Source organism: Pollicipes pollicipes, unplaced genomic scaffold (genome assembly GCF_011947565.3).
Source record: "Pollicipes pollicipes isolate AB1234 unplaced genomic scaffold, Ppol_2.1 Scaffold_4740;HRSCAF=5597_pilon_pilon_pilon, whole genome shotgun sequence".
Taxonomy (NCBI): domain Eukaryota; kingdom Metazoa; phylum Arthropoda; class Thecostraca; order Pollicipedomorpha; family Pollicipedidae; genus Pollicipes; species Pollicipes pollicipes.
Genome location: NW_023596545.1, coordinates 28,833,209 through 28,849,419, shown reverse-complemented (window position 1 = coordinate 28,849,419; position 16,211 = coordinate 28,833,209). Strand labels below are relative to the sequence as shown.

The window sequence follows — 16,211 nt, the reverse complement described above, 5'->3', positions numbered from 1 at the left end:
AGTCGTCTGCCTGCCGTCCCCGATGGGCCGGCGCCGACAGCCTCCCGCCACTTTAATCTGGAACAGACACCGTTCCCGCGAACATTGCCATTCAGTGCCTGCCGCAACGCGTTCCATCTGGATCCCGGGGAAGGCGGAGATTGCTGTGCTACTACTTCGGCTCAAGCCTTTAGATGTGAACTTTGTGTGCCGCACCTAGCCGGGATTTAAACTCGGCCGTATAGGGATGCTCGGGCGCGGCGCCCGTTTGTGCCGCGGGATTCGCCGTCGCGCGTGTAAACACCCTGACTTTGTGCGCCGCACGGAACCGAGAATGTAAACGGGTCTATGCTGCTCGTTGCTAGTCCTGCAACACAGGTCTGCGCATGAAGCGGCTAGGGTTGCCTTCCAGACGCAGTCCTCCACGAGCCGCGGTCGTGACGCGCTGCCCGTCGACGAGCGCGACGTAAAGCGGCGAAACACGGAGGCGCCTGCCTGCCCGCTGCACCGGCGGCGGAGTGGGGTGGGGGAGAGCGGAGGGGGCAGTGCCAGTCAGCGCGCCTTCCCTCGTAATCGCCGGGCTCGGAGTCAGGTTCGGCCTAGCCACGGATGCGAATCGCCGCCACTAAGTCGCTGTTGTTAGCGTGGCCGGGACCTGCGAGGTCCTTGTGTACCCCTCTTCCCGCCCCGCGATCGTGACAGGCCCGTTTGTGCCTGGTCTGAGGTGGAGGTGTGCCCGATGCTATCGCGTACGTTACTGGCTCTCACGTTATCTGTCTGTCGGGTGCGACGAAAATGGAAGGCTGAAGGTGCTGGTTTCAGCGACGTGATACAAGGGCTCTAGTATTTCTGTGGAGCGTCGTCAGTGTTCAGGGGTCATCGCGGGCAGCGCTGATTACAAATGAGGCATCAATCCCACCGTGAGGGTCATCACGGGCAGTACTGATCACAACTGAGGCATCAATCCCACCGCGAGGGTCATCACGGGCAGTACTGATCACAAGTGAGGCATCAATCCCACCGCGAGGGTCATCACGGGCAGTACTGATCACAACTGAGGCATCAATCCCACCGTGAGGGTCACTTAGGGCAGTGCTGATCACAACTGAGGCATCAATCCCACCGCGAGGGTCATCACGGGCAGCGCTGATTACAACTGAGGCATCAATCCCACCGCGAGGATCATCACGGGCAGTACTGATCACAACTGAGGCATCAATCCCACCGCGAGGGTCATCACGGGCAGTACTGATTACAACTGAGGCATCAATCCCACCGTGAGGGTCATCACGGGCAGTACCCATCACAACTGAGACATCAATCCCACCGCGAGGGTCATCACGGGCAGTACCCATCACAACTGAGACATCAATCCCACCGCGAGGGTCACTTAGGGCAGTACTGATCACAACTGAGGCATCAATCCCACCGTGAGGGTCACTTAGGGCAGTGCTGATCACAACTGAGGCATCAATCCCACCGCGAGGGTCATCACGGGCAGCGCTGATTACAACTGAGGCATCAATCCCACCGCGAGGATCATCACGGGCAGTACTGATCACAACTGAGGCATCAATCCCACCGCGAGGGTCATCACGGGCAGTACTGATTACAACTGAGGCATCAATCCCACCGTGAGGGTCATCACGGGCAGTACCCATCACAACTGAGACATCAATCCCACCGCGAGGGTCATCACGGGCAGTACCCATCACAACTGAGCCATCAATCCCACCGCGAGGGTCACTTAGGGCAGTACTGATCACAACTGAGGCATCAATCCCACCGCGAGGGTCATCACGGGCAGCACCCATCACAACTGAGGCATCAATCCCACCGCGAGGGTCATCACGGGCAGCACTGATCACAACTGAGGCATCAATCCCACCGCGAGGGTCATCATGGGCAGCGCTGATTACAACTGAGGCATCAGTCCCACCGCGAGGGTCATCACGGGCAGTGCCGATCACAACTGAGGCATCAATCCCACCGTGAGGGTCATCACGGGCAGTACCCACCACAACTGAGACATCAATCCCACCGCGAGGGTCATCACGGGCAGTACCCATCACAACTGAGACATCAATCCCACCGCGAGGGTCATCACGGGCAGTACCCATCACAACTGAGACATCAATCCCACCGCGAGGGTCACTTAGGGAAGTACTGATCACAACTGAAGCATCAATTCCACCGCGAGGGTCATCACGGGCAGTACCCATCACAACTGAAGCATCAATCCCACCGTGAGGGTCATCACGGGCAGTACCCATCACAACTGAGACATCAATCCCACCGCGAGGGTCATCACGGGCAGTACCCATCACAACTGAGACATCAATCCCACCGCGAGGGTCACTTAGGGCAGTACTGATCACAACTGAGGCATCAATCCCACCGCGAGGGTCATCACGGGCAGCACCCATCACAACTGAGGCATCAGTCCCACCGCGAGGGTCATCACGGGCAGCACTGATCACAACTGAGGCATCAATCCCACCGCGAGGGTCATCATGGGCAGCGCTGATTACAACTGAGGCATCAGTCCCACCGCGAGGGTCATCACGGACAGTGCCGATCACAACTGAGGCATCAATCCCACCGTGAGGGTCATCACGGGCAGTACCCATCACAACTGAGACATCAATCCCACCGCGAGGGTCATCACGGGCAGTACCCATCACAACTGAGACATCAATTCCACCGCGAGGGTCATCACGGGCAGTACCCATCACAACTGAGACATCAATCCCACCGCGAGGGTCACTTAGGGAAGTACTGATCACAACTGAAGCATCAATTCCACCGCGAGGGTCATCACGGGCAGTACCCATCACAACTGAAGCATCAATCCCACCGCGAGGGTCACCTAGGGCAGTGCCGATCACAACTGAGACATCAATCCCACCGTGAGGGTCATCACGGGCAGTGCCGATCACAACTGAGGCATCAGTCCCACCGTGAAGGTCATCACGGGCAGCACTGATTACAACTGAGGCATCAATCCCAACGCGAGGGTCATCACGGGCAGCACTGATTACAACTGAAGTATCAGTCCCACCGTGAAGGTCATCACGGGCAGCACTGATTACAACTGAGACATCAATCCCACCGTGAGGGTCATCACGGGCAGTGCCGATCACAACTGAAGCATCAGTCCCACCGTGAAGGTCATCACGGGCAGCACTGATTACAACTGAGGCATCAATCCCAACGCGAGGGTCATCACGGGCAGCACTGATTACAACTGAAGTATCAGTCCCACCGTGAAGGTCATCACGGGCAGCACTGATTACAACTGAGGCATCAATCCCACCGCGAGGGTCATCACGAGCAGTACTGATCACAACTGAGGCATCAATCCCACCGCGAGGGTCACCACGGGCAGCGCTGATTACAACTGAGGCATCAATCCCACCGCGAGGGTCATCACGGGCAGTACTGATGACAACTGAGGCATCAATCCCACCGCGAGGGTCATCACGGGCAGTACTGATCACAACTGAGGCATCAATCCCACCGTGAGGGTCATCACGGGCAGTACCCATCACAACTGAGACATCAATCCCACCGCGAGGGTCACTTAGGGCAGTACTGATCACAACTGAGGCATCAATCCCACCGCGAGGGTCACTTAGGGAAGTACTGATCACAACTGAAGCATCAATTCCACCGCGAGGGTCATCACGGGCAGTACCCATCACAACTGAAGCATCAATCCCACCGCGAGGGTCACCTAGGGCAGTGCCGATCACAACTGAGACATCAATCCCACCGTGAGGGTCATCACGGGCAGTGCCGATCACAACTGAGGCATCAGTCCCACCGTGAAGGTCATCACGGGCAGCACTGATTACAACTGAGGCATCAATCCCAACGCGAGGGTCATCACGGGCAGCACTGATTACAACTGAAGTATCAGTCCCACCGTGAAGGTCATCACGGGCAGCACTGATTACAACTGAGACATCAATCCCACCGTGAGGGTCATCACGGGCAGTGCCGATCACAACTGAAGCATCAGTCCCACCGTGAAGGTCATCACGGGCAGCACTGATTACAACTGAGGCATCAATCCCAACGCGAGGGTCATCACGGGCAGCACTGATTACAACTGAAGTATCAGTCCCACCGTGAAGTTCATCACGGGCAGCACTGATTACAACTGAGGCATCAATCCCACCGCGAGGGTCATCACGAGCAGTACTGATCACAACTGAGGCATCAATCCCACCGCGAGGGTCACCACGGGCAGCGCTGATTACAACTGAGGCATCAATCCCACCGCGAGGGTCATCACGGGCAGTACTGATGACAACTGAGGCATCAATCCCACCGCGAGGGTCATCACGGGCAGTACTGATCACAACTGAGGCATCAATCCCACCGTGAGGGTCATCACGGGCAGTACTGATCACAACCGAGGCATCAATCCCACCGTGAGGGTCATCACGGGCAGTACCCATCACAACTGAGACATCAATCCCACCGCGAGGGTCACTTAGGGCAGTACTGATCACAACTGAGGCATCAATCCCACCGCGAGGGTCATCACGGGCAGCGCTGATTACAACTGAGGCATCAATCCCACCGCGAGGATCATCACGGGCAGTACTGATCACAACTGAGGCATCAATCCCACCGCGAGGGTCATCACGGGCAGTACTGATTACAACTGAGGCATCAATCCCACCGTGAGGGTCATCACGGGCAGTACCCATCACAACTGAGACATCAATCCCACCGCGAGGGTCATCACGGGCAGTACCCATCACAACTGAGACATCAATCCCACCGCGAGGGTCACTTAGGGCAGTACTGATCACAACTGAGGCATCAATCCCACCACGGGGGTCATCACGGGCAGCACCCATCACAACTGAGGCATCAATCCCACCGCGAGGGTCATCACGGGCAGCACTGATCACAAGTGAGGCATCAATCCTACCGCGAGGGTCATCATGGGCAGCGCTGATTACAACTGAGGCATCAGTCCCACCGCGAGGGTCATCACGGGCAGTGCCGATCACAACTGAGGCATCAATCCCACCGTGAGGGTCATCACGGGCAGTACCCATCACAACTGAGGCATCAATCCCACCGCGAGGGTCATCACGGGCAGTACCCATCACAACTGAGACATCAATCCCACCGCGAGGGTCATCACGGGCAGTACCCATCACAACTGAGACATCAATCCCACCGCGAGGGTCACTTAGGGCAGTACTGGTCACAACTGAAGCATCAATTCCACCGCGAGGGTCATCACGGGCAGTACCCATCACAACTGAAGCATCAATCCCACCGCGAGGGTCACTTAGGGCAGTACTGATCACAACTGAGGCATCAATCCCACCGCGAGGGTCATCACGGGCAGTGCCGATCACAACTGAGACATCAATCCCACCGTGAGGGTCATCACGGGCAGTGCCGATCACAACTGAGGCATCAGTCCCACCGTGAAGGTCATCACGGGCAGCACTGATTACAACTGAGGCATCAATCCCACCGTGAGGGTCATCACAGGCAGCACTGATTACAACTGAAGTATCAGTCCCACCGTGAAGGTCATCACGGGCAGCACTGATTACAACTGAAGCATCAGTCCCACCGTGAAGGTCATCACGGGCAGCACTGATAACAACTGAGGCATCAATCCCACCGCGAGGGTCATCACGGGCAGTGCCGATCACAACTGAAGTATCAGTCCCACCGTGAAGGTCATCACGGGCAGTGCCGATCACAACTGAAGCATCAGTCCCACCGTGAGGGTCATCACGGGCAGTACTGATTACAACTAAGGCATCAATCCCACCGTGAGGGTCATCACGGGCAGTGCCGATCACAACTGAAGCATCAGTCCCACCGTGAAGGTCATCACGGGCAGCACTGATTACAACTGAAGCATCAGTCCCACCGTGAGGGTCATCACGGGCAGTGCCGATCACAACTGAAGCATCAGTCCCACCGTGAAGGTCATCACGGGCAGCACTGATTACAACTGAGGCATCAATCCCACCGTGAGGGTCATCACGGGCAGTGCCGATCACAACTGAAGCATCAGTCCCACCGGGAAGGTCATCACGGGCAGTGCCGATCACAGCCGAGGCACCAATCCCACCGCGAGGTACGGTCTGAAAACCGCACGCCTCCGCTTTATCGCACGAAAAGTACCGGTGTTCTAACTCGTAAGAGACGTGCTTTCTTCTTCGAGCTGGCGTCCGCGTGAATCTACGTCGACAATTCCTTGGCCGCTTGGTGCTGGCCGGCACATCCCGATGCTGCTGACCCTGACGTATAAAGCCATTTTGGTCAGACATGGGCTGACAGATGTCGAGACATGTCCGGGTTGAAATGCTCCCACCAGGTTTCATGACTGCCCTGACTTTGTATGTATGTGTGGATTGACGTTTAAAACACTAATGTAAAACGGCTATTCCGAGTGTCGAGTGGATAAAGTTAAGAGCAGACGTGTTAAAAAGGACACGCAACAATCATGCAGGAACACATCAAGGGCACACATACAAAACACGCCTCAGGTACACACACACTGGCACACACACGTCTGTTCATTGATTTTCAGCTAAATGATTGCACACTTCACATTCAAAGACGCGGGAGACAAAGTGCAGGGAGTTTCGGAGGTAGAGCGTTGGAAGAGCTGTACGACACTGTACAGGAGGCGCCGCCTGCCCGACTCCGTTCTCATGCGCGGGAGAGCTAGACCAGTGTGTGTCGTAACGGGCAGAGAGTGAGCGAAGAGAAAAGCTGTCCTGTATCTGAGAGGAACTGCTGACAGACAGGTTTGGTAGCGTAAACAAACCCGTCTATGCTCCATCTCCTTAATTAGGAGGGTATAATGTGACCTGACCCTCACGTTTCCAGCATGCCACCGCCAGGTGAAGTGCTGACCTGACCCGGCCTGGTGTGACTGTTGGCTTCAGGCTCGTTGGTGGATATGTGAGAGGACATGCGTGGGCCGCTGCGACCTGACCTGACCTGACCTCGGGCGGTTTCAGGATCACTGGTGCGGGCGGTTGTGGCCCACGACCCGGACACGGACGTCATCAGCTACTTCATCCGACCGGACGCCGGTGGCCTGGACGTCGAGGAGTATGAAATGGTGGGTTCGCCACCCGATGGAAGCCTCACATCGCGATGACGTACGATGGGGCGCATCTGTTTAACTGCTACGTTCCTGTACCGCAGTTCGTAGCTTGGTCTGAGCGGACCTCCTTGTGGGGATTTCCTGAGGCAACTTTGCTATGCATTGCGAGGCATTAACCTCTCGGCTATGGTAGTCGGTGCTGGCTGCATCTTCACAGGAAGATTGCGTTGATGGCTTTTGAAACCACGCGCCTCGTTCTGTCCTCAGCTAATTAATGAAGTCGCGAAGCAACAGGATTTCGACTAGAGGCAAAGGGGGTTGTTACGCTTTCTGTCAGGTCTCAAACATACGCGTGACGTAATTTAGCCTCCTACGCCCACGCCATCTGAAAATGCAAAGCCTGGCCAATAGGAGCCCCACAAACCCCGTTAGCGTCCTGGAGCGGGCGCGGCTCGGCACCGCGAGCACCTTTAATCCGACTGCGACCGAAAGATACGGCGATGCCGCATCGTTTCGCTGCGAGCTTCTGTGCTCTCGGACTTCAACCATTACGTGCTTTATAATCGTGACTCAGTTGAAGCGTTAAATTGCGTGCTTGCTGTGAAGCGCAGTCCTCGCTTATTTCTCCTCGGCGAAGACAGGCGTCTCGCTTCCACCAAGTCGTTGCGACGTTTCCCCGAAAGTGCTCGATCGACGCTAACGTCGCCAACGCGATTTTCTGACACGGTTTCCGGGTCTTAATTGGCGGCGTTTCAGTCACGCTTCCGGAAGCCCGATCGCACGGCTGCTCCACCGGGCGAACAAATCTCAGCCCTCAAATCTGACGGCACGCGCCAGGCGACCATGGACGGGCTCGTGGCTCCTCCCCTCGGGCGAGTCATGGACTCGCCGGTCGCCGGGCAAATCGCCCCCACGGGCGACGGACAGGGCCGCCTCTGGCGCGAATGACAGTGTTTAGCTGCAATTAGGCCGGCCCGTGATGATACGGTCTGTCGTGTGTGGATGCCTCGGGACCAAAAAACGCCGCTTGTTACGCTGTTTGAGGCTGGGAGTCGCTGGGTCGGGCGGCGCCTCAAGCGATCATGCCTCCTCCGTTGCTTTACGTGCTGTGAGATGGTATGCAGATCGGCCGCATGCGCAGGAAGGAAAGCTTCGCGGCGGCCTGCGTGTGAAGCTGCTTTCCGCCGTTGGCATGAGGCTCACAAAACGTTACTCAGGTGGAAGCTAGCCGACTTACATTGGGTCGAAGGTGCTGTCGTCATCGGCGGAGCCCCTGCTGCGTCGGCGAGGTCGTAGGTCATAGGCCGCTGGCATGTACTTCGATTTCGCGAAGACAGCACTGCCTTCGAGGCAGCACCTGCCTTGTCACTGCTGCAGGTACCAGTTACCGTAGTTTGTCCGGGTGGATGGGAATGGGCTGACTCGTGGTTTATCGCTCCTGGGCTCATGAATATGCCCCTCTGTCGCTCAGCCACGGGGTCCATACAACATGTTCGTGAGAGATGCTCGGCACATTTCTTAACCGCGCCAAATATGCCTTCTCCCTGCTGGCAATTCGATCATCACCACCACGCTTACCGCAAAGGCCAGGCTTATGATCACCCTGGAACCATTGTCAGTACAAATACACTGGCTGGAATGACTTTGAATGTCCCCGTCACCCTACGCCTTCACAATGTTCTTTCGTTTGCTGCAGTATTGCTGTAATTGGTGGTGGTGTTCTGCGGCACTTCCCCACATGACTGGATTGGAGGCTTATGTGGTGATATGCAAACAAGTGTGAGGACAGTTGTTGGCTCGCGTTGTACGTTGATGTGTGGGTCAGATGGAGTGAATGCATGAGCGTGGCGTCCGTCCCTGCCCAAACGGCCGAGCGAGCATGTCAGTACTGAAGCCCACTTAACGGCTGAGCTGGCAGCCATTCTGGAGAGAAATAGATTGAGATTTGTGGATGGATGGGACAAAGACAAGAAATCTGAGCCAATTTAGACTTATTGTCGTGAAAAGTGCATGCAAACCATTCCGTGCGATAGTTCAAAAGCACAGGGTTCTTCTAGGATTTAGAAGGCGCCAAGGGTCGAATGATACAACCAAGTAAGTTAGATTGGTTTCTCCTGTGGCGCACGTCCGCTCCACACCCGTATCTGGGGGGATGTAGGGACGGGCCGCCCACGGTGACGACGGGCGGAATGCTGAGCAGCCTTATGCCCAAGGCGACGTTCATCACGCTGGAATGGACCACTGCGGGGCAGTTGTGGCGCACGCAATACGTCACTTTACGCTGTACGTTGTCCGCTGTACATGCCACTGTAGGCGACCTGGAGCAGCCCTTTTACGGTGACTACATCATCACGTGCGATTTGCCTAGGGTGTTCAAACGCAAATTTTTAGAATATGACCGTCAAGTTTTGAATATATCGGAGACAGCCAATAGTGACATTTGTAGCATCTCTGGTTTGGCTTCAGGATCCCGGTATATATAAATATATATATATATATATATATATATATATATATATATATATATATATATATATTATGGTTATCAAGGAATTCAGCAATGGCCAGCTTTGTTGGAATCTAGCCGCCAGATGGCACGGTAATAGACTGTGCTACTGGAGAGTGAGCATCTTTATTTGGAGCAGTTGCCAGTATTACAAAATAAGCATCTTTGTTGGAAGCAAAACCACCAACGGCATTTGTTCCTTTTACCAGGGTGTTTGTCTCGGGCTTGGGGCAAGACACTGTGTTGGGTTTTTCTCACGCTCACTCTTAGTCACTTCTCGCCAGCTTGCTTTTGAGATATTGCTCATACACGTCGTTGATTTATCCAGAGAGGGTTCATGAAATGTAGGTCTGAGATTGGTTTTTAACTATGATAACTAATAAGAACACTCCCAATGAGTGCTAGCCATGTCATGGTTAGTAGAGAGGTAGGGTTCGCTGTTCAAGCTAGCTGTTTACATTTCGCTGTATGTTTTCGGTGGTACTGCGCATGCGCCGTCGATGCTGAATATTTATCAGTCGTTTACCCTTGGCTTCTGTGGGTATGATATGAGTTGCTTGATTGGTGATTGGTAGGCGCTATTGGGAACAAAGACGGGAAGTCAGGATGGTGGGTCAACAAATGCCACGCGAGTGCCGGATCAATCATCAGGCGTAACCCCCTCTGTTTTCTCTTTGCGTCACGGGTAACCAGTACGCTGTCGCCCAGAGGAAGTGGCACTTGCGTTTCTAAGGCATCGGCGGTTAGGTGAGTGACAGGTCGGATTCCTCAGATCAGGCCTGCACGGGCCTGACACCTCTTGTTGCCTTGTCTTTGCGTGGTAATTCAAGCCGCAGGGAAGCATTCGGGCAAGTGAAGTTGCGGCTGCACAGACAGGCTGCTTTAGCTGCGGAGACGGGGCGAGAACGAATGCGTTCTCGGAGGAAAACCGAAGGAGAGTTGTTCTCGGTAAGATCATGCTGAGTGTGGAGGGGATGACCGTGTTCAACATGGCGGCGCCGGCGCCGTGTCAAGTAAGAAGATGTCATGGTTACCTTCGTTTGGGCTTATACAACGTTAGTACCTTTCGAAAAAAGTGAAATTGCATTTCAAGCACATTTTCGTGCGATAAATTTCCGTGCGCCGTCCGACACGTTCCTGGCGCTACCGCGATGTGCATGGGCTAACGTACTCTGCCTTTGGGACTTTTCATTTTATAGCATCCCATAACTCCTGTGCAGCCAGGTTCATTTGGCGCCACATTGCAGCCGTTTGCCTCATGGGACGGACGTGGGGCCATACGGTACGCTTAGGCCATTCGCGCCCAGGTGTGCGGAATTTACCATATTTGCCTTTCCTTCGCCGTGAAGAAACTCATTACTTCGGTTGAATTGTTGGAGCCGCGCTAGTGAAAAACATCCTTATTTATTCATTCGCGTTAGCGAATGGTGGAAAGCGAGGCGCTGGATCGAGAAGTTCTTTCGAACTGCATCAGTGCGTTGGGCGGAGGGGAGAAGGGGCGGCGTTCAATCGCCACAGAGGAAGCCGAGCTGTTCGCAGTGGAGCGCATAGGCACGTGTGCATTTTTGCCGAACCTAAGCGTTATTTCTAGCGAGCCACCTTGGTGTATTAGCGTAAGTGCTCGTCGTCCATCAATAGTGAGATCCATCTGGCAAAGAACGTCGTTGGCACCTCCCAGGCGCTGCCGAACTGACGGCGCGGTCTGCCTCTCGGGGCTTGAGATCCATCGGGCCAATGGCACGTGATTGCTCCTCTCGGGCGCCATGGGATGGTGCGACACTCTGTCCCTGGGAGAGCCGGAGGCTGATCTGATACCGGGGATGGTGCGACACTCTGTCCCTGGGAGAGCCGGAGGCTGATCTGATACCGGGGATGGTGCGACATTCTGTCCGTGGGAGAGCCGGAGGCTGATCTGATACTGAGGATGGTGCGACACTCTGTCCCTGGGAGAGCCGGAGGCTGATCTGGTACCGGAGATAGTGCGACACTCTGTCCCTGGGAGAGCCGGAGGCCGATCTGGTACGGAGATAGTGCGACACTCGTCCCTGAGAGCCGGAGGCTGATCTGGTACCGGAGATAGTGCGACACTCTGTCCCTGGGAGAGCCGGAGGCCGATCTGGTACCGGAGATAGTGCGACACTGTCCCCGGAGAGCCGGAGGCTGATCTGATACCGGGGATGGTGCGACATTCTGTCCCTGGGAGAGCCGGAGGCTGACCTGATACCGGAGATGGTGCGACACTCTGTCCGTGAGAGAGCCGGAGGCTGACCTGATACCGGGGATGGTGTGACACTGTCCCTGGGAGAGCCGGAGGCTGATCTGATACCGGGGATGGTGCGACATTCTGTCCCTGGGAGAGCCGGAGGCTGATCCTACCGGGATGGTGCGACACTGTCCCTGGAGAGCCGGAGGCTGATCTGATACCGGGGATGGTGCGACATTCTGTCCCTGGAGAGCCGAGGCTGATCTGGTCCGGGGATGGCGCGACACTGTCCCTGGGAGAGCCGGAGGCTGATCTGATATCGGGGATGGTGCGACATTCTGTCCCTGGGAGAGCCGAGGGCTGATCTGATACCGGGGATGGCGCGACACTGTCCCTGGGAGAGCCGGAGGCTGATCTGATACCGGGGATGGCGCGACACTGTCCCTGGGAGAGCCGGAGGCTGATCTGGTACCGGGGATGGTGCGACATTCTGTCCCTGGGAGAGCCGAGGGCTGATCTGGTACCGGGGATGGTGCGACACTCTGTCCGTGAGAGAGCCGGAGGCTGACCTGATACCGGGGATGGTGTGACACTCTGTCCCTGGGAGAGCCGAGGGCTGATCTGGTACCGGGGATCACACACAAGCGGCAAGGTGCAGTGTTGTCGGTCGGGGTCCTCTGATGGTGATGGGGATGAGTGGGAAGGAGACAACAGAGTTCGGCGCAAAGTGCTGTCCACCAGCTGGGGAAGGGGTGGCAATTATCTAAGTAAATACCTATGCTAGCGTATGTATCCCATTAATGTGTGGTGACAGTCACCGCTCCACGGTTTTCAAGTCCCGGAGTGATCGGTGGTCGGTGGGCGTGTTATTTTGACGGAAAGCCGGTGAAGGGGCTTTTGATAACACAGTCGGCTAGCCGCAAGCAAGCCGAACGCGGTGAAATTATCGGATCGCATTCCACCAGCCTATCGGGTTTTGCCGAAGCCTTATCTGGGAGAGAGCTGGCTTCACCTGCGTCCAGTGAGAGGTACTGTAGGTACGCTGCGCTGGGAAGTGACGCTGTGGGCTTTGGACGTGACGTGACGCTGGGCGGCAGCCTCTAAACGCCGTGACATTCCACCAGCTGCTCCCGTAACGAAACTTCAAATGTCGTGCGCATAATTACCCAGGCGTTATCCGCCCAGCCAGTGTCATTCCCACACCGCCGTTTTTGGTATCTTGTTCCCTTTGCCTGCACGCTTACGGAACTTTATGACATTAAATTTTCGTGGATGTCATAGCCACATTGATTGAGAACTCAAAGCCCGCGTGTTGACATGTCCCGCGAGGGTAAGTCGTTCCGCCCGTCTTCCAACAGCTGCATATCAGGAATATAGCTGAATGTGCAGCACCTCGATGCACCTCCAGCACTCAGCGATTGTATATATATATATATATATATATATATATATATATATATATATATATATATATATGACACATCCCCGAGTCTTTCATGCATGATGTTCCGATGCTGCCCTCGCCCGCAACCTCGAAGCGAATTGTGCCCGTGCCCGTGACTTTGAACTTGACCATGATCCCGTGACGTCGACCTTGACCCTGACCCCGTGACCGTGACGGCGTGTCCATGTGCCCGCAGTTCACCATCAACCGCCAGACGGGCGTGATCCGGCTGGTGATCCGGCCGTTCGTGTTCTCGGAGGAAGACTACTCGTTCATGGTGGTCGCCAGAGACACCCACGACCAGAACGACACGGCCCACGTCCACGTCCACGTCATAGGTCAGCCGGGGTCACCATTATCGAGCTGGAGCTCGCTAATGGTGACCCCGGCTGTCCTCGCCCCTCCCCCCTCTGGCGTGTCCTCCAGAACCAGGCGTGTCCTCGCCCTCCCCCCTCTGGGGAGGGGGGAGGGCGAGGACACGCCTGGTTTTCCGGTTCGCGTGGTGGTCGAGGTGACGTAAATCGAGTTGTGCCGTACCTGTCATTCAAGGTCACGGCGTACAGAATCACACCGTATATCACTTGGCGTCATGATTATCGACCGTTGCGTCGGGTCGTTGGGGGGTCATTAAGGTCGTTTCAAACGTATGGTGAGCGCAGTGCGTTGGTCTAGCCGTGGTCCCTGCTTTGAACACGGGCTGCTCATGACCCTACCTTGTAAGATGTTCACACCCAGGTGCACAGGATGTGTACACCCAAGCGAATGACCTGAGGTCCCAAACGGCGCTGCTGCCGGGACGTGTCCTGCATATTTCGCATCGCTGCGCAGGAAGTACACCGGCCATGCAGACAACGCCTGTGACCGATATGATTGGCCTGATCACCATGCCCTGCCTGATGGACATGCCAGTAGCACCGTCATGATAAGTTGAATGAGGCTGCGACGAAAATGACACATTTTACGAGTGTCATCGGCCAGTGAAACGAGCCCATTCACCTGCATACTCAGTTCGCCCCGCAAACACGGGTACGGCGTGAAGTATGCCGCTTGGGCGCTGACGTCGGCCGAGGCGTGCCGCGTCACGGGTCACGAGTCTGCCACGACGGTGCCAGCTGGACCGTGGCCCATTTGGTGGGCGATCTGCCCCTGGATGGGTGTGATTAGCTGAGTGGCCTCAGGCCTCAGGGGAGGTGTTGGGAAGATGGGACGTCCGCTTGTCGCGAGCCGAAAGCTACTGCTCAGGATTTCAAAAGTGGATGTTACGGTTTGATGGTCGTTGCGCGCAATGGCGGCAGCTTGGCAGACCATCAGCAGTTCGCCGGCGGGCTTTGGCTGGGCTGGTGAAGAGCGCACGTGTGCCGGCTTACTCAGTGCCGAGCCAAAATTGGCATTTCTGCTGTTCCAAACAAGAATATGCCATTTCATCAAGGTCCATTTTCGCGCGAATTATCACCGTCATTTGAGCAGCGTCGACAGCCGAGCACAACAGCCTCTCGGCACCTATATGGCGTTGTCGTTTGGGTGTCATCCGTCACGCACCATCGTCCGCCATCGGCCATCGGCACCACCATCGGCCGCCATCGTCCGGTATGCGTGCTCGCCACCCATCAATCTCCGTTTCGAGTGACGGCGGTTGAAGTCCCGCGGGTGTCCCCCCCCCCCGCCCCCACTGTCATCGGGCTGCGGGCCACGTCCGGTCTGTCGCCGCTGATGTCATCACCGCCGCGCTGTGTCGGCGCTGCACGGCTTTCAGCACTGTCACGGGAAGAAGGATTGGCAGTTGTGGCCATCAGCACGTCTTGGCCCCTTTTGTCAGTGCCGCACCGCTGCAGAGGAGTGCTGCCAGATATGTCCGGTCGACCACGCTTGCTCAGGCGGCGTCCGTCGATAGCGTCGACATGTGGCGGTGCTGCTACAGCACGAACCCCCGCAACGCGGCTGTTATGCGTGGAATGTATTGACGCAGCCGATGTGTGGGGTATGGAAACCTTGCGGCGTCGATATTATGTTATATTCTATTTTATTAGATTGTCTGTCTAGTTGTGGCGTTTGGCCAATCACTTGGCTCCACACGCGCTGGTCTGAACTCCGACTCCGGGTTCGATGTTCGACCCGCCTGGCGTCGTGGTGCTCCTGTGAGGGCTCCCCCGCTTCCGCGCCCTGGGAGCTGCCCGATCCGGGCGATCCGAGCGATCCAGCTGTGTCAGCCGCCGTCGGACGCGACGATCCGCCAGATCTGCCACGCCGCCCACCGTCGACGGCGCTGGGAACGCCGGCGACAGCGCTGGAAGTGCCTCCGCTCCGGTGCTGGCGCGCGGCAAATCCCGGGCTCATCCCGATCGGAAACTTGGACCATCTGCGGCGGGATGTGTCCGCGGCAATCCTGTTCTGCTCGAAGAATCGCCATCCGCGCATCGGGGATGAGATAAAGGCTCACCTGTCGAAACTTGGTGCTCTCGGGCGATCGGCGGTGGCGCGGAATGATGTGCTGCGGTCCGGTCCTGGGCGGCGAGTGGTCATGGTTTCATCGGTCCGGAGCGGGCGGGGTGGCGTTGTGGACGGTGAGTGCGCCCTGCTCATGTTGCCATTGCGTTGCGCTTTTTTCGCTCTGTGTCGAGAGCAGCTAATGTCCTCGACAGCGCTGCGCGCATGTTGCCGCTTTGTTGTCAACAGCCATAGTTATCTACCCTGACCAGCCTCAGGGCATTCGAACGCAGGACGCGCGATTTCACGGGCCTGAGGACGGACATCTTACGGCCACCTTAGCTTTTGGCTGTCATCTTTCAACCTGCCACCAATTTCTATCCTCACGTTATGTCTATTTTTACTGTCTCTGTCCTATGATCAGAACGGAGGAGCCTCATGCCTGACCGCGGCCTGCTCCTATGCCTCCCTTTGTGAGGTTATTCGTTTTGCCCAGCGGCAGTGCGATGGCGAGCATCGACACCCGTCTTTCGGACGGCGAAGAATT

The 16,211-nt window shown here is 56.2% G+C and overlaps 1 protein-coding gene across 1 annotated transcript in view; it reads left to right on the top strand.

The window, feature by feature from the left end:
* Positions 1-16,211, top strand: part of LOC119098708 (neural-cadherin) — a gene marked incomplete at its 3' end in the record, with an annotated part of 90,249 nt that overhangs the window by 61,064 nt on the left and 12,974 nt on the right. The window contains 2 exon segments of the mRNA XM_037221715.1: positions 6,999-7,102; positions 13,437-13,578. Coding sequence (XP_037077610.1) covers positions 6,999-7,102; positions 13,437-13,578 — 246 coding nt within the window.